At 39.7% G+C, this 26,300-nt stretch overlaps 1 protein-coding gene across 2 annotated transcripts in view; it reads left to right on the top strand.

The window, feature by feature from the left end:
* The window catches only part of LOC310985087 (adhesion G protein-coupled receptor D2), an 86,817-nt gene that overhangs the window by 24,133 nt on the left and 36,384 nt on the right, over positions 1-26,300 (top strand). For both annotated transcript variants that reach the window (XM_083970538.1, XM_083970539.1), the window contains 2 exons: positions 18,993-19,034; positions 23,618-23,671. In XM_083970538.1, coding sequence (XP_083826664.1) covers positions 18,993-19,034; positions 23,618-23,671 — 96 coding nt within the window. The remainder of the gene's footprint in view (positions 1-18,992; positions 19,035-23,617; positions 23,672-26,300) is intronic.

Below are 26,300 nucleotides of genomic sequence, written 5' to 3'. Positions count from 1 at the left end.
GAGTGGTTTTTCTTTTTTTTGTCAGTCCTGTATCTCAATGGCTACAAAACTGTATTGCTACTGTACCACTATAGTACGAATATAATTAGGGAGATGGGTCAGTCGATCCATACAGTAGCTCAATTCACAAAGCATATCACAGCAGCATTTAAGTAAGCTTATTCTGATATACTACCAGAATCAGAGATGATTTGATCTTTACACATTCAGTTTGAAATTCACTGGCTGTGACTTTTTATATTTATATTTGCGGATCTTTTATATATATATATATATATATATATATATATATATATATATATATATATATATATATATATATATATATATATATATATATATATATATATACATTGGATTTATAATAAGAGCACGTTGATATTGATATTTTTTGACTCTTTCTCAAAATTATAGATTAACATTCACATTGCAGTTAAAACAAAATTAGTTACATATGAGGCTCACACTTGTGTGGTGGGGTCACCTGGGTTCAAAGAGCTCCTAAGTTAGTAAATTGTTGGTCCACTTACTTTTTCAGATTTTCCTCTAAAGTAAAAAAAAATAGGATGAAATGACTGTGATTTGCTTTAAGTATCCGCTGTCAACAGCCCATAACCATTCCTACCTTGAATGTCCTCTGAATGTGTAAGTCTCCACCTAATGTAACTTATAAACTCACAACAAGCCCAGTTCATAAAATATTCATATGCACAATTGAATTTCACAATTTGACTTTAGTCGCAGGATTCATTTAAAATGTTACGATTTCAAAATGTAATGTTCACTGCAACCACATCCTCCTTGTAGTTGCAGTGATTTGTAGTCCGTGAAAGAAAAAATGAACCTTATGAAAAATACTAAATATTACAAGAGAGACAGTTTTCATCATTTTGCCTCATGCATTTGCTCCATGTTTTTCTCATGTGTGGTTCAGTATTATAGAAACACTTGTAGCTTGGTGATTCACTTGATATTAGACCAGTTGTTCAGGAATTTTTCAGTCCACACAGAGGAAAAGAGTTGAGATGGTCAACTCATTTAACCGAATACTTTTTTTAAACAGCAAGGACTTTACCAGACAAACACCTATACAACAGCGAAGTGGGTCAGCCATATGCCTGGCTACAGTACAGTACCATATGGTAGGCAGGAGTGAAAACTTCCTTCGTAATACAAGTCGGAGAAGTTATGCCCTTAATATTACCTTGACTCAGCCCGCAGTTTTGTGGCTCTTGTAAAGGCCATAAGGATGTGGAGGCATACTTGTTATGTCGCCAGGGCTGGAGGCATCATGTGAAGAATGTGTCCCATTCTTGTGAACCTGATATCTCAGGAATAACGTAACGGAATTTCTTCAAATTTGGCAAATTTACTTGGGCTCAAGGATGAATTGCATTGATTTTGGTGGGTGACGGCTATTGTAGCCTCACAAAACATTTTTGGCCATAACTCACAAATATTCAGTTATGACAAAACTTAACATAAATGTGAAATGGGATTACAGTAAATGATGAAGTGATGACATTTCTAGGCTATATCAAAATAGTGAAATGTCAACTTTGTGGTGACATCATAATGTTCTGCAAACACAGAACAGGCCATTAACTAAGGAGATTGTGATTGGAGTAGGAGATTGTGACCGTATTTCCTGCTACTTGGCTGGTAAGTGGAGGAATATAATCACTGTTAAATTAGTCAAATAAGAATAAACTGCTAAACCAGGGAAGAGTTGCTGATAGAGTGTGTGTGTCCCAGCACTTCCAATTTTGTGAAGATCAACTTGAATTTTTAATGTAAAACCTCACAAGTATTGTAAATGGGTGTGAGTGTGTTTGCATGTGTAACCACATGTCACCACCACCCTTAACCCGCTACAAACCAAGGAGTTTTTTTTTTTTTAAAGATATTTTAATTTTGTCTCCAGTCCACTCATCTGGACCTGCACAACTGACCCATTCAAAGCCAGATTTTCCCTTTCCTGTCTCCCCTCCCTATTTCATTTTTCCTGCTGTACCATGCCGTAACAGAGACTTACTCAATTCTTGTGGACTGATACTAAGACCCTTGTAAATGAGCTGCAGTAGAGGATATTTTCAAAAGAAAAAAAAAATGTTTATTTTAAATTTGATCATCTGAGTTAGAACTATTCAATTGCAGGAAGAAATGCCTGTAAAGAAGAGATAAAAACAACAGAATGAAAGAGTGTTCAATTAGTGTGTTCAACACACACACACACACACACACACACACACACACACACACACACACACACACACACACACACACACACACACACAAATAACAAACCTCTCACTGGCCAGATGATGAAGGGAAAATGTTTTTCATTTTGATTGTTTGAGAAAGCAGGAACCATATTCCCCTGACGTCCTCATTCTGAGTTGGCATTACCGCACATCACACAAAACTTAAAACAACTGTCAGAGTTCCCAGTTTGGGACAGTATTACACTAAAACAACAACATCAAAAGCAAAGGTACATTTTAGCTAGTTTCTGGCGAGAAACTGATTCTCAATCCTTTGTTGACAGTACAATTAATGGAATACATATATGCACTTCATGTTTTTATGTTTTTATTTAAGCAAAATTGTAAAAAAAAAAAAGCTCTGGAATTATATAAACTCATAATTATACCTCTCATATTAACACATATTATTTCACAATAATAGCCTTTAGCTAGACACTGAGCACTAACATATTTTTGAAATGTGCAATTTAAAATGCACAAACAATGCAGAAAAATGGAACAAAAAGATTTTCAAATGTTTGGATGGAACTGGATAAAAACAAACTACGAGGGTGATGAGAACTTTTAAGTTAATGTAGTCATAGGTAGTCATCGAGATTTATTTATAAATCCCTATTTTAATTAGTGTCTAGGATAATTATGAGGGGGAGTTGGAAAAACAAACAAATAAATGCATGACATGATTGTTTGCATTCCCATTGCCTGAGAAAATAACTTTCCCTTTGAAAAAGAGTCCACTGTTTGCAGTGCATCCTCAATTACCAGCCACGGCATTAAAACAATATTCAAAACGGGATACCAAGGTCAGCGCAGACTCCCACCATGCTTCTCTGAGATGGCACTCATAATGAGGATGTAGCAAAGCTTTTTAAAGTAGTATATTTATAGTGTGTTTTGTCTCAACTTGTACTTATTTTCTTCCTTTTTCCTCTTTTCATCTTTAGCTGTATTTTTATGTTTTTTTTTAATGTTTGAAAAGGATTAACATTAGCGCTCTGTTGCACATTTCATAATGTCGTATGTTCACATACTTGAAGGAAGGATTTCTTACAGATGGAAGCTTAATTCAGGTTATTAGCATCAAGGTTTTTGATAATAATAATGGTCTACATTTATATAGTGTTTTTTTTTTTATCGAAACCCGATACCCAAAGCGTGTTACAGAAACCATTATTCATCCATACACATTCACACCGGTGGTGTACGGAAAAGCCCTCATAAAAATGGTCACCTAAGTACCCTTGAAATTAACTGAAAAGAAGTCAGTGAAAGAGGCTGTTAAAAAAAAAAGCACCTTCATTCTCTTGTACTGTAAATATTAAGTCTAGGAATGAAGAGATGGACCAGCCAAAGTGAACAAGGAGCAGCGGTAATTCAAATGAGGAAGAACTGAGTTTTTTTTTTTTTTTGGGGGGGGGGTTAGGTGAAATACTATCGGAGAGATCAGTTCTTAAAAACGAGCCTGGGAAAATAAAGCAGTGAGAATAATAGGCTTCCTGTCAAGAGGTGAGAAAATTCCTGTCATTGCTCATGCCGGCACCCCTAAGACCTCTCCTTGTGTTAAACCTGCTGGCATTTATTTGCCTTAGAATTACCTGCCAGCTCAATTTAGTAATAGCCTGTGTCATAAGAAAGCAAACCATCTCTTTTGCCCCTGCCTCACCATACCTGTGTCTATACTTGTGTGTGGGTCTTTTGTGTGTGTGTGTGTGAGAGAGGGAGAGAGACAGAGACAGTGTGTGTGTACTTTTTGAGTATTTGCCTATTTATTGCACATTTGTTTTTGTATTTTCATCCATGTTTTGGTGCATTTTAGTTATGTCTGTGTGTGTGGTTTTATATGTGTGTGTGTGTGGATGTCATGTTATCCCCTCAGCTGACTCCCAACTTCATGACCTCACTCCTCCCACATCCCCTCCTCCCTCGCCATCCAACCCACACAGCCGACTGTGTCAGAAACAGCCCCGACACCCAAAATTACCCATGTCGAAACAATGACCGTTCTATTTATAAGTTCACTGCCTTGCCTTTTGTGTTGGCCCACACCTCTTCACACGCTCACATACACACACATCAGCACACCGTCACCCACCGGTAATGGCTGGTGGTGACTAGGGTAGGGGTAGTCCATGTTGCACCAGATCTGTAGATTTGCCCCTCTTTGATGTATACTTTGTGGGTAATTAGTGAGAACTGGGTCAGCGCAGGGCAAGAAAGCACAACCCTGTTGTTCTTTTACTGGGTGGTTGGCAGGGAGCTGGTGGGATGGGGAAGAAGAGGGGGGTGAGAGTGTCGGGAGGTTAAAAGCCTGTCAAACATCAGTTCCAATTTGCATGTGAGACATTTTTTTAACTGCATTGAGGTTAAAGCAAATAAATCCTCCTGTCTTTCTTCTCTATCTAAATTATTTCAATACATGGAAAATGTGTGTGTGCCGTCTTCAGCAGCTTTTTTTTTTTTATCAAGTTATGAGATTAATTATAAGTCAATTCTCTGTCTCTAAAAACTAGTTTATTTAATTAGAGTTGCAGAGTCTGTAGTTATTCATTGCGAAATTGGTTTAAATATGAAATTATTTTTATTTAGACATGCACACCAATGAAACAAGATAATTTCAGTGTAGACTACTAATCAAAAAAATCCACCCTCAGACCTGTTAATGAATGGAAAGGTGAATATCAAAGAGCTATGTAATTGTTTTGGCTAATGTATAGACGTAGGGCAGAATGAGATGCCCCTGTCAAGCATAAATAGGCTGAGCACATTCATCTACAAAGAAGTCGCAGTAGTCAACCATGATTTACTTTTGGCAATCAGTCAAATTTATTTTTGGCAGTAACTCCATGAAGTACAACAAAGGCCCCTTTGACACTTTACGACACATTTTACAACTCTAGTGTTAGACTATAATCAAGACAACTACCTGTAAACCTGGGCAGATCATTAGGAGACCATTTAGCACAATGTAAATCCAATGTAGAAATGATTTATGGGCAGTGTGTGGAGGTGTCTGGGGAGCAGGGCGGCTACCTGTGTATTTTATTGCCCTATACAGCATTGTGTGAAAGTAAACAAAACAGTGGCGATGGGAGCTGGACAACAACAGCTCTGGCAGCAGGACACTGATTGGGATGTTGATCGCCCCTTGTGGCCTTTCGCCCTTCCTGCTGTGGCCCCTGGCTTGTCCCCCAACAGATACCTCGGGTCATTTCCTATGCACGTCAACACACACAGATATGCACTCTTCCCGCTGAGTGTTTACAGCCACATGCTGATTCCTATTAATCTGCTTCTCATCGGGGCAGGGTGGAGGGAGGGGTCTGGGAGGGTTTGTGTTGGAGCGGGAGGCCACTGAAGGTGGGTTAAACATTCACACACACAACCTGAAAGCCCTGTCTGACAGATTGCACCAGGCCTGGACTCCTTTTTACACTGAGCAGATGTGGTCTCCCACTTGTTTTCCTTAGTAATTATCCCTCATTAAGTGAAAGCATGTGCCAATCAAACAGCTTGGAGAGCGAGAGCAGGGCCTGGGCCAGGGCAGAGAGAGAGAGAGAGGGAGGGAGGCAGAGAGACTTATAGCCTCATCTTCCACAGTTTTTTAAAGCTCAGTGTCATTTCAGAGTCATTACTAGATTAAAGGCAAGCCTTTCTGCGGTGCGAGAGCTACAGCAGCTGCAACACTGGCATTATTATGGCTCATTTGACTTTCTAGTGGAAACAAATTTGATGATTATCACATTTAACACTTGCCATGTTCAATTAAAGCTTAATGCCAAGTAGACTTTTTAATCTTAAAAGGGGGCTTTTTCTGCCATTTTCAGCATTACCATCAAGGCATGTTTATTCCAAGAATTGTGAGGTCTTGATGATAAATAATCTACTCTGATAAAGTGTAGTATATGTTTTGTAGAAAGATATTTTGAGTTTAATTAGATAAATGTCTGATGTTAATATATAACATAATGAAATGACTTCCTTTGGTAATTTTGTGCTCATCTTATAACTTAGTACTCGTTTGTGTTTGCCCTGTAAAATACTAAAACACAAGTCTGGTTTGTCAGTTTGTCTGTTCAGTTGTATTGGGTTTGCTGGTTTTGACACATTGTTATTCAAAATCATAACTTTTACCACACAAAAGAGAATGACAATAATGATAACAAGAATAAAACGTGAGTAAATACTGAAACAACAACAACACTGCACTCAAGTGCCACAGGTGGTGATTAATGATTGCACTGAAATTACCATGTTGGTCACTTCCTGCTAATGGATAGGAAATTGTTTTTACGGTATGCGAATCAAAGAAAGTTGAAAATTGATATTGTATCATGAGTCTTGTCGGAGTCTTTGTGTCTTTTACTTGTCACATTGAGCCTTATACAGCATTATGTCCATCCACAGCTTCACATGCTCTACACATTATGTAAATGGTCCTTTAAGTAAACTTTAAATTTTCAAAACCTTCAAACATTTTTTCTTTGGTATAAGTATGAGGTCTGATTGAAAATGAGTTTTATCATATTTAAATAGCTTGATAGAAAATGATGAATAGAGCAAATTTCTTTTTTTCTTTTTTTTTTCAAAATCCATGTTTCCCATCATGCATTTCAGACAGTAACAAAAGCATGAGTGATCCTCTGAACAAAAGGGGGCTGGGAGACAAGTCTCTTCCAAAAAATAAAAGAGAGACAAAAAGCAAAAAAACGAAGATATATGAAGTCCTCATGTCGATGAACTACCATTCATTTTCACTTTGAAGTCCCGCGAACCGTAGTGAAGTGTGATTGCATGTGACAGTCGCCGAGTCTGCCGGTTTATCATGATGGATACACCCTGCCACCATGGCGGTGCTGTAGCACATGTACACGCATGCACACACACACGGGCTTGCACATGCATAGACAAATTCATGGATACAGAGACCCATAGATGTAGAGTTTAAAAAGCTACAAGACAGAAGTAGAGAGACAGCAACATTTGAGAGGCATGGATTTGCTGCTGCATTGTCAGGAAAAGCAGCAAAGAGGATTTTGCTTGATATCATCTGATATATTAAAAAATGTGAAAAACACACACAGATAAAAACAAGCTAGAAGTAATTTGTATCTTTTAAAAAATATATATTTTCTATTCATATCCTAATAATGTATCTGTAGACAGTCTCATCCCTAACACATATACGGTCAGATATGTCACAACAAAATAACCTAGTGCAAGACACCTATGGTCAATTTACACATCTAAATAAGTGAAAGATTCTCTCCTTTTTCTCTGTCTCTCTCCTACTTCTTATCTCCCATGCCTATATGGACACACATTGCACACACACTCACCTACACAGTTCTCGATCTTGACACATGCCATTAACCTCAGATTGGCTCACCTCAGCTGGGAAACAGGAGAGCAAACACATCCCATAATGGAGCCCAGAGCAATCTTCTTCCTGTTCTGTACCCAAAAGCAACTTGTTCAGACTTTGCATATTGCATCCATTTGTCATTGTTAGTCAAGGGCGCTGCAACACGGTTTTGTCAGGGGCATAGTTTTAGGTGTTCTGTTTCTGTGCATGCATAAGGTGTGTGTGTGTACGAGTGTTTGTGTGTGCACATGTACCTGTCAGGTGATTTCGATTTTGTTTTCTTGCCTACAATCGTATGCATATGAATAACTGGACACATTACAGAGCACCTCAAAAAGAATTGACCAAGGGCAAACATGCCATTGTTCCCTGAACAAAATGCTCTTTATGCAGAAAACAAAGCTTTGCACGTTTCTTTCTACAGGTTAGATAGGCTACATTTGCAATGAAAAATAGTGAGCTGAGCTGAGGCTGTGCTGGCGTACAGGTGGAACACAGGCAAATGTCTCACCCACCACCAGGTTTAATTCCTGGAAACTGCACCTTTGGCTAGGTTATGCGTTCTTAAGAATGCAATTAGTGTTTGCAGGTGGAAAGCCAATGAGGGGCACCTGCACTGCAGTCGGTGTCTTAGGGGAATAGTGCACATTATGCCTTCTTAGTAAACCACCTCACTGCCAGGTGAAAAAACGCAGTCGGCAAGAACATGTCACAAAGGTGGTGTGTGTGTATCTACAGCCTGTTGCCAGACTGTTGGTGGCAGGCTACCAACTGTCTGTCAGAAATCCCCGTAAATTACTAAATGAATAAACTTGTAACACAAGAGTTATTTCTTTGTTGCCTCAGTCCTCTGTGTCTTATACTGCTGTTGGACTGGTGGGTGCACATTTTCATGCAGTGCAAAATAAATAATTGAAGTTGTCAAGAATTGTGAAATTTTGGGTGAACTGATGATTGATTGAAACTCAGAATAGCTCATTTGTGCATGTGTATTATGTCAGTATCTCTGGTGTGTGCTTAAAATGAAACCTTTTGGATTTTAAATGGTGCAAAATGTAGATGAAGGAAGAAGGCTTCAGGTGTTAGATTTAGCCCAGGAAAATTCCACTGTCTCTGTGTGTATGTGTTAAAAGGATGCACACAAGTCCATGAATGTGTGTAAGCGTGTGTGCACTTGTTGTATTTGTGTATGTATATGTTGGTTCTCACTGAGCACATATACAGTATGTTTGTGTAGTGTATGTTTTCATATGAAACATACTATGTTTGTAGGTTTGTATGTATTCACATTTAGGTTGAGGGGAGTGTGCAAACAGGATTTGTATGCCTGCTATTGTGTGTGTGCCACAAGTCAACACCAGTTGATGCCCTGCAAGGGGACAAAATCATTTTAGTTGGATTACTCTGCAGATTCAGTGTATTTGTGATTTAGGTTTAGGTTAGGGCTTTAGTGTGCTACAACTGGACAGCATGATGTGTGTGTGTGTGTGTGTGTGTGTGTGTGTGTGTGTGTGTGTAGTGTAAGTCTGCATCCGACTGGAAGTGTTTGCAGGTGGACTATTCATGTTGTAGAGAAGTCAACACAGGGTTTCTGCCAGTGTATTTCAAGCCCAGTAGCCCGCCAAGCCTAAATTGACCCCATGCTGTGCCGAGGTTGACCCCATGCCAGGCCTAAGCTTTTTGGGGCGGAATTTGAGGCAGCTCATTTATAACCCAAATATAATTGTTGGAGAGCTCACCTGTTGCTTAAAATGTCCTCAGTAATATTAGAATAAGAACAACCTTATATGACCATCCAGCATACTGGGACAAATCCCTGCCTGTTGGCTGCTGCATTGTTCAAAAACTTCATCAAAGTTTTCTGCCTACCTCACAATCCCAGCATAAGTCCATGAGTGTAACAGCAAAAACCCTTCTATACACTGATATGGTAACCATAAATATGTGTATCTACAGTGCATGTGTGAGTGTCAGTAAAGTGTAAGAGAATGTATGTATACGCAAGTGTGTGTACACATGTGTGTCTATGTGTACAGTTCCTTTAAGCCAAACCCAGTCCCCAGCTGCTGTTTCTCAGTACTAGCTGTCTTCCAACATTTTTTCCTCTCTGTCAGTGGAAAACTATGCAATTAGAAAACACCCTCTATGATTGACAGCGGGATCACATACAGTTTGACAAGGGGGCGCCCCAGAAAGGCCCATTGGATACCTAAGTATTTTTAATTAAACATCTCTCTGCACTGGCAACGTGCTCCCCCTTGCCAGTTCAAAGACTCTTGCTTTGACCCATGTGTTAAAAGTTTGTATCAATTTTCCATCGCTCTGTTTTGCTTGGCGCCAAAGACACGCAACCCTAAATTGTCTTGTTTAAAAGCTAGTTTGTTTACAGTTCACTCTCTTTCTTGTGCTCTCTTTACCACCACCACCACCCCCCCTATTACATTACCACATGTGTGCAGTATGATCAGATTCAGGGTGTAGTTACCCACTTCCATCGGTCTTGCAGTAGACCCAGTTTGTGCACAAAGACTCAAAATTGAATTAATTGATAGATAACAACAAAACAAAAAAAAATCATGTGTCAGTGAATGAATGGAACAGCCACACAAGTCCACCCCCTTCCCCGACGTCATTGTGGTTTATTTAAACGTTAAAAACAAGTAAAATAGAGTGCTCATCTGTTACTTAGGCACTTCATCAATAACCTTTGTCCATCTGATGTAAAATCGATATGACACACACTGACACAATGCCAGAGCAATGGCAAATGTGCCGTCATTTGTCATCGACTGGCAATAAAGATATGTCACAATTGATTTTAGCCCCCCCCCCTCCCCCACCCCTCTCTCTATCCCTCTCCCCCTCTCTCCCTTACACTTTTGCAGTAGTAGTAATACAAAGAAAAAAAGAATGTTATTATGACTGAGGCATGGTCAGCCTTGCCAAGCTCAATTAATATTAGAGCAAGGGGCTGTAATGATTTGAGAGTGAGCGCGTTGTGTTTTCATTGAGATGCCCTGCCAAAGATGTTAAAAAAGAAAAGTGCAGGGATAGATGGATGGATGGTTGGGTGGGTTTGTTCTCTGGAGGAAAGGCTTTGTTTTGGCCTCCGCTCAATATAGATGTTTTTAACAGACTTACAAACTCTTTCCTGTTGTTGTTGTTTTTTTGTTTTTTTCAGTTGTGCTTTTCCTCTTAATTCCATTTTGGGTTCAGCTGCTGGAGTATTTTGTGCTTCAGAATGAAAAAAATACAAAAAAAACAATATAATTCTCAGTGACCTTGGACTGATAGAGTTTAAATCTTAAATCATTTTTAAACTGTACAGAAAAGCCCAGTATGTGTGTTTGTGTTTGTGGATTTAGGAGTTTAACCAAGGTGAGGTTGAATTATAATGTAATTTATTTTTGATTATGCTGTGCTCTATCTAACTGGTAAATACAGCAGTGATGACTAGTTTAATCCGACCTTGGTCAAGCTGACGACACTGATTGAAATTCTCTCTATAGGACAGGTTCTGGAGCTCATTATATTTGTTATTTATGTAAAGATAAACATTAGGCTTTCTTAGTGTTATTATTAATATGCAAATAGTGATGCAAAAACTTAGCTCTCCACCAAAAATGAGCCGCCATATGTATTAATGGACACTTATGGTGCTTTTTCCCCCCTTTGTATGTGTGTTTTTTGTACAGTATCATGTGGCTTGAGAGTGTATGTGTGTGCTCCATGCACACTGTGTCCGTCGTGTGTGTGTGTGTGTGAGATTTGACATTGCAGTTTGTTGCCGCTGGGTTGTGTACTCAAGTTGCGCCGGTGGTAGCGAGCAACATCTGTTTCGGGCTTGTTGTTCCTCTTGGCTGCTTTTCAATTGGATTTCCTCAAGCAGGGCCAAAAGCTGTCACCTCTGCCAGGCTCTGTTAGCGATCACCGCCGGCCCCTATATTAAGTAGGTGGTTCAGGGCTAAGCTAATAACTCTCCCTCCTCTCCTGAGCCATAACACACCAGTACTGGTACTGCTGCCGGCCTCAGTGTGTGCCTGTTCATACGTGTGCCTGTCTGTGTGTGTACGTGTGTGTATACTGTTTTGTTTTTTTTAATCCCTCACTATCCCCCGTATCCGCACTATCCGTAGAGGCAGGCTGGCTTGGGGGTCCCCTCCTCAATGTGACAGCCCAAATGACTGGATGTGTGTGTGGGAAAGAAAGAGGGTGAGTCCTAATAGCTCTTCTCAGAGAACGACTGATCCACTTTTCCAAATCCAATACAATCAAATGGTAACAGGAAGAGTCCTTTGACCCCAACCCCACACTGACATGCAGACTATATACTGTAATGTGTCATTATAAAGAGCATCGAATTGAATATACTGAATGGGTATATGGCCTGTCTATTGTTTGAAAGGTTTAAACAATAAAATTGCTGCCAGTTCCAAGTGTCAGGATTGTTTGTATTTGCCTGCAGTTTTACCAATTAGAGTAGTTTGAGTTGGAGATTGAAAATAGAAATTCCTCTTTTATTTACAGCGTTCCTTGTTGTCAGGCTACACAAACAAACTTTTTAATGGAGAATGATTGGTTTTCAAATACCACTGATAGACCGTGTACAATTAGATGGCTCACTGCTTCAGAAGAAAACCTGCAGCCTTTTATTTTTTGCACGAGTGTTAATTTGTTCACAAGTTCAGTGACACTATGGCACCTGGTTTTTATAACCTGTTAGACTGAATAAAAAGTTGCACTGCATTTAGTTTCTTACTTTGTTTTTCTACTGAAAACATACTGTTTCGGCCCGGGCAAAGCTCATTTGTGTGTTACAAAGCTTTTATTGGGAGGTGTTTACCTCATCAAACTGACAAGAGTAGCCGGCTGCCCGTCTACCTGCCCGTCTGTCTGCCTTCATCTCTTCTTGCCAGCTTCTCTGGCCAGCTGGAGCAGTTACACAGAGCTGGATTTGAACTGAGGACCTGCAAAGTATCAACTCCCTGTTTCACAGCACTGACAGACACTTTGATTTGACATGCCATGAGCAGTTAAAGTGAAAGTTATGTATACATGTTAATTAAACTGTTTATGCATGGAGGGGTCAGAGACATTAGCAAGTCCCAGCGCAGAAGTGTGAATTTCTTTTCTTTTTCCTCCATCGCAGCGTTTTAACCTCTTCTGTCTCTCATTTCCGTAATGATTACCAGGTGCGAGGGCAGAATTTTTCCTCCCATTTTTGCCAAGTGCTGATGCAGATAGCTCTATTTGTGAAAAGTGTCTCTGTGTGTTTGAATTTAGGCTGGGGTATTTGACGTCGGGTCCAACTTGTTCAAATAGCTCTCATTTTTGGCATTAGGTGACACTGAAGCCTGGAATTCTCTAAAAGGATGTGGAGATTGCGGTCTTCGGCTACTTAAGAGAAAGCTGTAGGTCCAATTGAAAGATGTCATTTGTGAAAAGTATATCTACGTGATTTTTGATGTAGGATTAGACAAGTATAAAACATTTTTGACATTGAGGAATGGCAGTGCCCTCCCAGAAACAGTGTGTGAAACATGTGGTTTACAGTTACTCCACAGAAAGTAACACAAGCACAGCTATCTCGTGTATGAAACTCATCTGTGTGTTTTTTTAATTTTAAAATGGAACGCTGAGATGGAGTGAAGCTTTCTCAAGCTGCCAGCTTTATACTTCATGCCACACCAGTGCAGAGAATTCTCCTCAATCTTGAATTTTAATGCTTGTCCTAGATCGAATTAATTTATGCAAAAAGTGTCATGATAGAATTCCCTAAATGGCTGACATTAACTGTTTGTTAAGGCTAAATTTTAGTTTTTCCTAAGAGACGAAGTAGACCATGTCTTTGTTTTTGAATGTATTTGTACATTTTCTTCAAATCATACATATTTGTTGTGCATTAATATAAATGGCATTGGACTTCTAACTACACTACACCGAGGAAGGGCCGAAGACAAAATTTCCATCTGAAAAAAATGTAGTCAGACAGTGTCCCATGCTGATACAGTATGGATGTAAACTTCAACTATAGATGTGCCTGATTTAAAAAACAAAACAAAGGCCATGATCAACATAACACAAAGAGAAACTTGTTATGGTGCAGACAAAACCACAGAGGCATGTTTTCGGATCAAATGTGCACAGGTGCATGGACCTTATAGTTGAAGGAGCCCCTAAGCCAGAGCCCTTGTGTAAAGTGACTTTATTTGGAGCGTCAAAGGGCTCAGTCTTTGTGAAAAATAGCCCTGAGTTACTATTCTGCGCTACTGGAATGACACTGAAGACATCTCACCGGGTGTGATCATAGGTGGATACAGGCCCTACAGTGCTGAAACATTTCTTTTGATTAGTGGGGCTGATGAAATTATTACATTGTGTTAGTCATGGGAATGACTGCCAATATAGACTTCAAACACCATTTACCTTTTCACCATGGTCTGTTATGATACTACCAGAAACCATTTATTTCTTAAACAAACAGAAACAGGTGTTGCAAAAAAAAAAAAAAGTTACCATACCTCATGTTAAACTGTTGCGCTATTATGTGCACTTTTTTATACGCCCTCCTACAAAAAGGAGATCTAAGTTGAGAACCAAAAGAATTCCAGTAAGAAAAAGAAATCAGCCCTGACAGTCTGTCTCTCTCCTCTCAAAGACACTGCCCACCCCCCTTAATCACAGTTTTCATATCTGTACATTGGAAATTTGTTTCCCAAGGACAATGTCATAAACTAGCTGTTTTCTGCCAGCACTATGTTGCCTAACGTTATGCATTCGGGGAGGGGTTGTGGAGATGGGAAATACACGTACGAAAAAGTAAGGAAGGAGGCTGAACATAGAGGTGTTCTTCAGTGAGAATTTGTAATCATTAGAAACAGAGAAATAAAGGTGGAAGAACTAATACTGCTAATACCAACAAGACTAAGACTAATACTATGTGTTGGAAACATCCTGCTTTAATTGAACAGATTTAGAGTTCTTGTAAGTGAATCGATCTCTGACTTCGATTTGTTCTCTCAGCTTTCTCAGACAAAGCTCTCTGATATTAAGGAACACCCTTGTTCATTTAAACAAATGTTCTTTTCCATCTTGCATTGCAGCATAGTGCATTTCTCTGGGGTAATAATGTTTTTGGTCAAACACAGTGTTTGTTGGCTTTAACTTTTTAAACATACAATTGTTCCCTAATTAGCTGGATGCTAATTAATTTATGCTCCCCTGTTTGATGTACAGTATAGCAATACTTTGAAAGCAACTGTGTTCATTCTTTGCATAAATTTGTAGCATTTGCCGCCGAGTTCAAAAGAAATAGGACTGGGTTTAGAAAAGCACACATGCATTTAAATAATGCGCCCCATTTTTCGTCTCTGTTTGTTTTTAGTGGGAATATTAATGAATTAACATTTTAAACAATCCATCATTATTGTTATGCAGCCACTTATTTTTAACTCAATTATATTTTAATAGATCATTTTTCCTAATGTGCACAGTATGTTCTCCCCACTTTGTTCACTACACAACAAAAGATTAATTGCAAATAAGAGGAATGATCAAAAACATGATAATCAAATTGCAACAATAAGTTGGAAATTGCAATTCTAATGCAGTACAATAGGGTATGTATTGCAAATTAACCACCCACTGTCTGTTATTGTATTGGTGCCTGCATATGTGTGTGTATATGCATGTGTGTGAAGAGTAACAATACATTTTTTATTCATGATAAAACAATATATACAATATTTAACTTGTAATTTTAAGTAATTGTTGGTGAACATCATTGGTGGTGATTGTGATTACATTGTTTTTGTTTGTGATGTGTACTTTAAGTCGTTTTCTGTGTCTTTGCTGTAGACTTTGCAGCAGAAAACCTGTGCAAATGACAAAGGAGTGAGCTTCCTTGGTTGCAGTTAGTATTATCAGGGGTTCGGGGTTCAGTAAGTTCTGTGTTGTAAAGAATTTGTCCTATAGTTTATTTGATATTATGTTGGCCTGCCTACTGAAATCATAAATTATTTGCAGTTTAAATGTCATTGAAATATATCTGAGCAAAGTTCATTAGTAAGAAGGGAATTAAATAGTACATGACCTGTATTCCTGTAAGCAGTGGGAATAGCTGAAAAAGAACTTGCCATGTTATGAAAGTGTCAAGGACAGTGTACCATCTTTGCAGCCACACAATCTGCCGCAATGACCTGTAACAATAACACTGTATTTTAAAAGTGGAAGAGTAGGACACAGTAGGATATTGGAGATAGAAAAATACCTTGCCTACATGCTTGAGAAACAAGCCTCGTTATCGATTCAGACTGAGAAAAAGCCTTTGCAGCCAAAACATTTTGTTACGTGGGCCGGTGCATATTCTCATTTGTCCAGGTCATAGTATTTCAAAGGAGGTTAAATCGAAAGCAACTGGACTTAGTTGTTTGTCTAGGAAGACGTTTCACCTCTCATCCAAGAGGCTTCATCAGTTCATGTACGCAGCTGACCAGGCTGGGACTGGTACAGATAGTTGGACCAGTCCCAGCCTGGTCAGCTGCGTACATGAACTGATGAAGCCTCTTGGATGAGAGGTGAAACGTCTTCCTAGACAAACAACTAAGTCCAGTTGCTTTCGATTTAACCTCCTTTGAAAAATTTTGTTACGTGGTGATTGTTCTTTTGTAGTACCATCCTGTGTCACTGAACAGTACTTGCTGGGTGGAATTGGGGAGTTGAAATACAGGAAAAAATTGAAAGCCAGAAATGTCCCCTCATCGTCATTAGGTTGTGGCTGACATAAGATGCAACTAAAAGTAAGACATTTATAGATCATATCACAGATCTCTGCATTAGATCCCATGTTATGCCTGTTGTTTTCAGCATGTCAGAGACCAGCAGAATTGTCAGTTTAAAGAGGATGGATGTCCTTAGATGTCACCTGACAGCCCGACAGACAGGGCAATTCAGTCCCTGGAGGACAGGAGAGCAGCCAGTAGAAGGGGAATGGGCAGTAGCTTGGGCTAGAGGTCGTCATCGTCGGCCATCGTCGGCCTGTCACTTTGAATGGGCCCCCAAATCATGTTGTCAATGGTGATGCATCGAGATCTCCCACTGGCAAAAATTGGATGCTCCAAACTCAACTTGATTGATGCATTGACCAGGTACTGGCTGCCTGTCCTCATGATGCGGCCTTACCGTCGTTTTGAAATGAACAGGGTTGGGGAGTAACGGATTACAAGTAATGTTGTTACGTATTTAAAATACAAAATATGTGTAAGTGTATTCCGTTACAGTTGCAGTTTAAATTGGTGTATTCTGAATACAGATACTTTATTTAAAAAATGTATTACTTGTAGGGATTACTTTAGCCTACTGCACTACACGCAGGTTGCGCTGTGCGGACGCTTGTTGCATTGTGGCGAAGTTATAACCATCAAGGTGGGAGCGGGACTGACAAATCTGCGGCAACACTTATTAATCCAGCTCCGCCGGCCGAGAGTGCTCTCAAAGCGGGGAAAGAAAGGAGGGTTAAGTGCAAAACTCATCGGCTGTCTATGCTGAAGTTAGCTTCATTTTGGTAATGGTGCTAATGGGATGCCCAGCATATTCCTCTTCACTGTACGGTCTCTGGCAAACAACATGAATAAACTGCAACAGGATCACGTTTTAAAAGGATTATAGATTGTCATGATGTTTATAATGAGCATGGTTCAACAGCAACGTCACACTGTTTCCAAAACAACACCGACTTCAGCAGAGAAGTGAGTTTAAGTCAGCCTACATTTTTAGTTAGTTACAGAATAAACGGTGGCTTCTCATTACTTTATTTCCAAAATATTGTCATGTTGCTTGTCCTACACTCACAAACAAAACCTATTTTAAATTGTGTATTTTTTTCGAGGGCATTCTGCGTAAGTATTAGAGGCTCAGAGGCTATAGTCTGGACATACACTGTATAGCAGAGAAAGCTGCTCTGTTTTAATATACTCATTTTATATAATTGCAGATTTAAAAAAAAAAATCAATAACAAGGATTGATCAATAACAAATTTAACTGTGGTGTGACAAATTCAAATACATATTTATCAATGCTTTAGTTTAAATGAGCCACGGTAGCCCGTATATGATCATGTGTAAGAATTATCTAAAGCAAATTCAGTCTACCAGTTAAAGATGCTCAGGCAGATGATTTGAAGTAAACTAAAAGTAATCTAGTAGGTACTCAGAATACATTACTTTACTTGAATATTCCAAATACATTACAGATTACATTTTAGGACACATAATCAGTAATCTGTAGGGGAATACATTTTAAAAGTAACCCTCCCGACACTGGAAATGAAGCACAGATACACTCTGAAAGGTGAAAGGGGAGAGATGTACTTTAAAAAATGTTTCTATTGTTTATTTTCTGTGTATGTTATACCCACATCGCCGTATATCAAATAATGTACTTTATCTATTAGACAGGGAATTCATAGGATATTACCTGCCTTTTCATTCTTCTTGGTGCATCCTTCGTGGCACAGCTCAGTTCCATTGAGGCAACAGGATTACATTATGGCTTGAAGGCGAATGCACGGCTTGTACATTCAATGGATGCCACAATGGACTGAAATGATAAATAAATGTTTTTCTGTGACCAAAAATGCAGCCTTTATGCATCCAAGGGCAAGGCATTCTTGGCCCCTCGGTACTAGCCATGGAGTTTTGTGAACATGAAATATCTTCTTTTATGTGTCATTTTTTTCATTATGCTATTTCTCTTTCTGCTTTCCTCCAATGATTTTCCTTGATAGCCTCGTCTGGCCTGAGTTGCTCTCTTTATGTGCATGTGAGTGTGTCTTTTAATAAGTGTTTGTGTTTGCGCTCTCTTTCTGTCATCATAATTGTTACATATGCTTATTAAAGAGTGGACTTTGAATGTCTGCCTATACGTGTTTGCTGGTACTTAATTACATAGTATGTGTGTTTTCGTGTCTAACAACTTGGGCACTTAATATTTTTTTTATTTCGATAAAGCCGTGTGGAACCTTGGGTTTGAGTCTTTGATGGCTCAGTGGGGGCTGGGATGAGAAGCATGACTATTATAGACGAAACAAACGCAAGCTGAGCCTCACGGAGGTGGCCCAGTTTGGAGAAGTTGTACTCTTTCAAGTCCTGCTTCTTCTCTCATTACATTTCACTACAGTCTCACATCAGCTCTACATACAGTAGCTGGGATAGAGAACAAATCAAACTATCCCATACTTTTGATCTTTCCTTTTTCTTACGAAAGGATAAGAGAGAAAACAACAGTAACAACTTTGTCCTCCTTCTTGTTTCTCACTCTCTCTCTCTCTCTGTCCCTCTCTCTCTTTCTTTGTCTGTGTTTGCAGGGCCTGTTCATCTTCCTGATATATGGGGTGTACAACACAGAGGTAAGTCTGCATTGTGTCTCAAGGCTGTCGGAGTGAATGAGAGAAATGACAAGTTTCTGATGGGCTCCCTGCTTAAAAGCTGTGTGGGTAGGGTGTGAGAGCACGGCTGTGTATGTGTGTGAACGTGCGTCTGTGGATGGGAGGAGGGATGGGAAGGAGAGGAGGGGACATCGTTTCCACGCGAGCATCCCACTGCCCTTCATGCTTGGACTAACTTATATGCATCCGAGTCCGACCATTAAACACTGACACGCCGCGGTTCTCAGCCACTCATTCCTCACCCACAATGGCTAATATTTCACTGCCTCTTTAAGTTTTTAAACTCACGGCCCTCCATTTAGCATCCTGACAAAACCGCTGGCCAGGGCTTCGCAGGGCCCCAAGCAGTTACCATAGTTGGACAAAAATAAGAAAATAATATGCAACCAACAATATGCAATGAAGGAGAGAGGAAATATAGTATTGAGATGCTGCGTTATTACCATTTAAATGCATCATAGCTGTGTGGGTGTGGAGGGTGGGTGAGTGGCGCAGACAGAGAGATACATTTTAATGGATGAGACCCCAGTCATGAAGATCACTCTTGGTCAAATATGGCTCTAACTGTATGTAAATGGAACTAACTTAAAATGTGCATAAGTGATAATGCATCCGAGCCTCTTAAAATACAGCACTCCTTTCTGAACTTGGGGGTCTATTTCTCATTTTTAGACACTTCCCATTCCTGACTTAAAAGAGAAAGTGTAAAAAGGATTTGCCTTGTAGCACAGTTAACAATGCAAGACACAAAAGTTTCTGTTAAAAGACTTCTGCTGTGGTATTACACACTCTGTGAGACATCTGCTTTTGAGCAAAACATGCATGCTCACTTTTCCAGAGCTACGTGTGATATGACAGAGGAATAATAATAACTGTTAATATCACAGCGAAAAACAAAATCAAACAAAGTAAAATCCAGTGAATTGCTGATGCAGCGGACCGTGGTTCATTCTGATGAATATAAACCTACCTATTTTTTCCATCTACCTCTTGTTGCTTTGATTGAATGTTCAAGGTCATAGTCACCATATACAAGCAGCTTTTTTAACAGCTGGGTAACATATAGCTGTTACTTCAAAAATAATGGGCAATATTCCGCTAGCACGCCCACCTCCCCCATTCTATTTCTACTTACCTATTTTACTTATTTTTATGTTTACTGTCTGTCATCATCACCTCTGTCCGACGACACAAGAAGACACACTTCTTGTCCTTTTTCCGTTTCTCTTCCATTTCTTCATCTGTGTTTTCTCCAGAGCATGAAGAGCATGCTGTCCCTGAGTCATAATAAGCAACACACCAACAATGTAGAGCCAGTGAGGGCATGACCCCTCACACTATTAAATAAATCTACATTGCTTTCTTGCTTAAGTTGCTTTTTTAGTGCTTTCTTAGACCCGGGGATGTCCTTGACCCCAGGGATCCTCACTGTTTGTGAGCAGCTCATGTACATGTTCTGGTTTTCAAAAGGACCACACTTCTTTGTTAACGTTTGTTCAAAAAGATTAACGTCGCCATTATTCAGATGTACATTTTTTTCTCTTTCTCCCTCTGAGCTCTCATCATCTTCCCTAGATGGCTTTGTATCTTTGACGTGTTACTTACTCTCGAGCTTGTGCCAGTGGCTTCAGTTTTCACCTTCTTTGATGCCTAAAAGAAGATGTTTGCACAATAGAAAAATGATTTTAAAAAGTTCCTTTACTTTAATCAGAGAGGCCAGGGAAGTTCATCTTCTGTCTGTATTCATTGACAGTACAGTAACCACCATTGATGGCTGTAGAACTTCAACTCTCCTTTGATCATATTGTCACACACACCAGTTTGCCACCTGCTTCACAAAGCAGTTTGGACGAACAAATGCTGATCACCATCTCCAGCTCAAAGACGCTCTAGGCAGAAAGGATCAAGTGGACAGTTTATACCACGTTCTGATATGTTGTGTTAGTGAGTATTGGTGACAGCTGTCAAAGTATGTGGCAGGCAAAGTATTGAGTATGAGGCAGCTCATTGTAACAAATTCCCAAGAGTGAGGAACAAACTTTGCAACTAAGTTGCTGGTTGTTGTTAACCTGGTAGAACAAATTAGTCTTTAACCATCTTGGTGAGAGTACATTTTACTTTGATATGCTAAAGAAAGGTGTTGAATTAGCTTGTGCTTCAAAGTCAGAAAATGCTCCATTCATGAGGCTGGTTGCCAGGCTCAGTAATTACAAATATGGCGTTGAAGACAGACTGCGTCTGCTGCTATTACACTCAAAATGCAGCGTTTTAATTGCTAATTACCTGACAATAGCTTTCCATTATTCATTGCAATTAGCTTTTCCTTGGTGGTCACCTTGTAATCCCACGCTTTGATGACCTTTTATTTCCATCAGCTCCAAGGATGTCGGCAGGTGTTGTCGGGCGCACTGCTTTCATATGGTAATCGCTTATCGCCCATTTACATGGGGAACCACGTTTTGCATCATGGCGAAACCTTGAGTGTACGCAAAACCTCTTAAACACATAACGATCATCTAAAACAATGCCCTTCCCCTCATTGTCAAATGATTAATTAAGTTGTGTCATGTAATTGCCTCAGCACGCCGGCTGCTTTTGATATCAATGAAATCCCCAAGACTTACTTTCCCCCATTAAATAATGTTAAGATGGTGTCTCTCCAACATCTGCACTGTGTCGAAGGACTGCTGCAGATTTTGTCGGATATAATAGGAGGGCTGTGAAAACATGATACTGCTGCTGTTGAATCTGCCCTGTCACAAGGCTCAGGCTCTCTTCATTATGTGGCCCTTCAACGGTGGTATGTATGCAAAACACCCTCTGTATACACATGCTGTCTCTGAGACTGCGTGTGTGTGTGCTCAGTGTGGTGTCATAATTTATAACACGCTGCGACTTAATGAAGCCATAAGCCATAATGCATATTCACTAACGTGGTGGGCTGGGCTGGGACGGGCTGTAGTGATGAGTGCCCAGCCGCTACAAATTTACAGTGAGTGCTGACAACGTGCACAAACAAATGCCCGTGCACACACACACACACACACACACACACACACACACACACACACACACACACACACACACACACACACACACACACACACACACACACACACACACACACACACACACACACACACACGCATACAGATCCCGTAAGTGCCAGAGGTTTTTAACTGAGACATTTCTGCTGTTTTGTATGTATTTTTTATTAAAGTTAAATAGATAATTATACTGTTTGTTTTTAGTTTAAAATGCCTTGTCTTAAAAATAATATTAATATGCTATGAAGGTGTAATATTATGTAACAGTAATATCTCCCACTTTTAAATAATACATAATATTTTATAGGAAGAACTATTACATTGAATCAGTGATTTACAAAAATCAACAAATAACACGTTTTATAGATAAAAGATCATAACTTTTTAGCAGGCAAATGCATCTATTCTTTTCTGTAGGGGCAAAATATTAATGTATATAAAATACTGTTTTGAATGTGATAAATCATTTTAGCTTGAATTTAAACTTTTGATTATTATTTTCTACCAGTCTGCATATTTACTCATTTACTGATTTCACTTTGCTAAAATGCATGTGGCCAACAGGGGCCGTCACAGTGTATATTTATGATCAGTAAAATTGTTTTACCACAAATTTACAATCACATCAATTTTGAAAATATTTTGTGCATATGAATTTCTTTCAGAGGTCAATGCAGAGTGTCTTTAAGTGAAATCAGCCATCGGAGAGTTTCATTATTGTCAAATAATAGATAGATTAAATCAAAAGTTAAATAGGGTAAAGGGGACCAGTCAATTAAAGAAATATAACATTGTTGTAAGTTGTAAGTGTCTTGGATTGACATTGACATCCACAGTATTAAAAAATGTCCTGCTTATCTAAGAAATTCTCTAAAAGAGTTTTTTTTTCAGTTTTTAATAAATTTAGTCAATAAAAAGGTGAATTATAAATTAGGGTTCAGGGTTTAGTTAGACTTTAAGTTTGTACCAAAAAAGTATATGTAATATCTTGAAAATCTATAAAAGTCTTTCCCTGTATTGTGTGTGTTAAATGACGGTGTGCACTCCACTGTTTCATCCGAAGTGTAAAAATGTAATCTGTTCTGCTAGGGCGGTCCCTTCTCCTCCAATAGCTCCATTTGTTGGTCCCGGCGCTCTGTGTTGACAGATGATAGCTTGAAGTCGTCTCCTTAGTTTGCCAGCTCTATGTGTCACTTTCAAGTCCCATTAGCTACTGGGACATACTGGAACATCCTCACACACGCTCACACACAGAGACAAGCAGACACACACACACAAATCCCCAACCACTGCAAGCCGATGCCTGCAAGCTAACACTCAAAAATTTGTTATTTCCTCTCTACACTCTTTTCTTCTTTCTCCATTTTACACTTTGGGTCGTCGCAAGCATTTGTGGTGAAAGATTTTTTGTTTTGATTCATTGTAAGTGTGTTTCAGTGAGCGCTTTGTCACATACACTTATCTCTTTCTTTGCCATTCCCTCTCTCTTTCTTTCAGGTTCGGAGCACGGTCAACAGGATCAAGGAGAGGAGAAAAGCACTTAATTTTTCAGTACGTAATCCTCTATTTTCCCATGAATACGTGTGTGTGTTCTTTCACATGCCTTCGAGTGTGTGGGTGTCTCTGCAACACACTGGTGCAACAGACTCAATTTTCCTTACAGCTTTTGCTTCTCATGGAAAAAAAAAATCACTACTCCGGAAATGCCAATGAAAGCTGGCCACAAAGCAACATTGTACATCTGGTAGCCTCTCGCTCCTCGACAGTCCATGTTAGATGCCCTTATACATCAAACGCAGACCCCTCCGTAATAGCTCCCCCCCTTCCTCACGCTGCCCATTGCAGCACCTTCATCCCAGCAATGTCAAGCTCCGCGGTGGGTTACAAGTTTCTAATCCAGGACAAGCCGTCCCCTGACATTAAAGTGTCAGGCCAGTATTTATACCTCGTAGGACGCTGCTGCTTGGCTGAAATGGTAGGATGCTGCGCTTGTGTGCGTGCGTGCGTGTATGTGTGTGTGTATTTGGAAGATCATAGACTATGCAAAGCTCTTCAAAAGTAGATAATGGCCGAGCACACACAAATGTGTACTTACATGATACACTGCACACACACACACACACACAAACAGATACCTTTAAAAACACCCAGACTCATCATTCCACCCTCCTTTCCCGCTGGCATCTCATGCACGCACATACACACACAACACGGCTACACACCAATCTTTTCCCTTATGAGTGGTCACATTAACTCCACTCCTCTTTCCAGCTTGTCTTTATGGCCAACACACACCCCACCCACTGCACCCTGACCCACACTGATGTGACCCACCAATATTCCCCATCCCTGAGCACTTCAGGTCTTTGAGGAAGGAATGAAACCATTTCTGATGGCACCTCAGAGATGGACATTGCAAGGAGGGGAAGAAATAAAATAAATAAATAGATGAATTAAAGTGTGTTTGTGACTAATGTGTGTCAGAGTGTGTGTGTCCCTGTGTTTGTGTGTCTGCGTGTCGGGCGGGTGGAGGGGGCCCCCCGAGGGTCCCTTGCCACCAGGTGCGGTCTGATATATTGGCTGCTCATGTTATCAGTGAGGCCCCCACATTTACCGTCATTTTTACTGCTTCCTTTCCCGACTCGTGGTGGCAATTTTCCAATTTTGCCGGGTTCCGCTACCAGAATGCGTTTTTAGCCATCACTGCTGCCTGACGGTTTTTAGCTAATGCTATTTCGTGCCATAAATCCTGCTTGAAATACTGTATCTACCTGTCCTTTGGTTAGATAGGAGACATTTGGCTCTAGATGACCGCACATGCCCCTATATATCCCCTTGTTGTAAAACATAGGATTGGGTATCGTGCCTCACTAGGTGAGGGATAAAGAGGCGCTGGTGGTGTTACTGCATATGGCATCATTTGAAGACAAATGGTACTTGTCAGAGATAGAGGGGTTTATGTGTTGTATTATTTGCAACAGTTGTAGGGTTAACCCAAGGGGATAATACACTTCAATTTTAACTATTTAAGGATTTGGAGTGCTTATCTAAAGTATGAAAGATCTTTTGAAACCTTGCTCAACAGATATTCACAAATATTCCAGCATCTATTTGATGATTGTATGTGACACGGATTTCATGAATAAAGTAAAACAGGGGCGGGACTAGATAAGCTTTTGCTTCTCCCGCTTTCCCTTTCGGCCATGTGTATTGTATTATTTGAACTAAGATGATGTGTGATGATGATTGATCTAACTGACATGCCCGAAATAAACAAATAAATAAATAAATAAATAAAACAACATGCTGATACAGAACTATGAGGGGCCTTACAAGACATATATTCTCCTTATATATACATATATTTTCACTTTCATAGTTATACATTTTATCTCATACATATATTTTCACCCTTGTAGGTTTGAATGTATGTAAGAAAATAATGTACAGTATGTATCATGTAAGAGAAGAATGTATGAATGTGAGAGATGAACATACTGTAAGCATGGAGGGAGGAGACGAGACCGAGCACTTCAGTGCTTCAGCCACTGGTGTTTTGCGAAACATTTTAACGTGGACGTCGGACCCATTGCCGTCTTTAATTAATCTGCATCTGTCTGTTCACACAGCGCTACTTTCAGAGCGCCACCAGTTAAATCCATTCCACTGAGGAACGTCCTGATTACTCAAACTCCACGTCATGTTTTCGCTCTTCCCTCGGTCTCCAGGCGGCTGCTTTCTCATCTCAGATCCATTCCACTTGTTCATCTTATTCAGAGTTGCTAAACCGATCGCGTTGCCGATCGGCATAAGTGTTCGTTATCCGTCAAGAAAAAAAAAATCTAAATTTGCATTCCTAAAATGAGTGCAAAGTTTCACAGAAGTGTCCAAGACCAAGAATAACTTCTGAAGTAGACACTTTATTTTATTTACAATATGGGAGAGTGAGAATAAATGTGTGTGAGAATGCCAGAATGAATTATGTCTTGTACAGCCCCTCATACAGAACAATAACATTTATGTAACAGTGCATATCACATCACATCAGATTTAATCTTTTATAAAAAATAATTTAGATATAGCCAAAACTGTTTACCTACATATTGCTCTTAGTTCAGTGGCATGACACACCTCTGACCGAGACGACCTTTCACATAAATTCCACCAAATCTAATCACAC

Source organism: Trachurus trachurus (genome assembly GCF_905171665.1).
Source record: "Trachurus trachurus genome assembly, chromosome: 4".
NCBI classification, from domain to species: Eukaryota; Metazoa; Chordata; class Actinopteri; order Carangiformes; family Carangidae; genus Trachurus; species Trachurus trachurus.
Note: the sequence above shows the minus strand (reverse complement) of the source record. Positions and strands in the feature narration are given on the sequence as shown.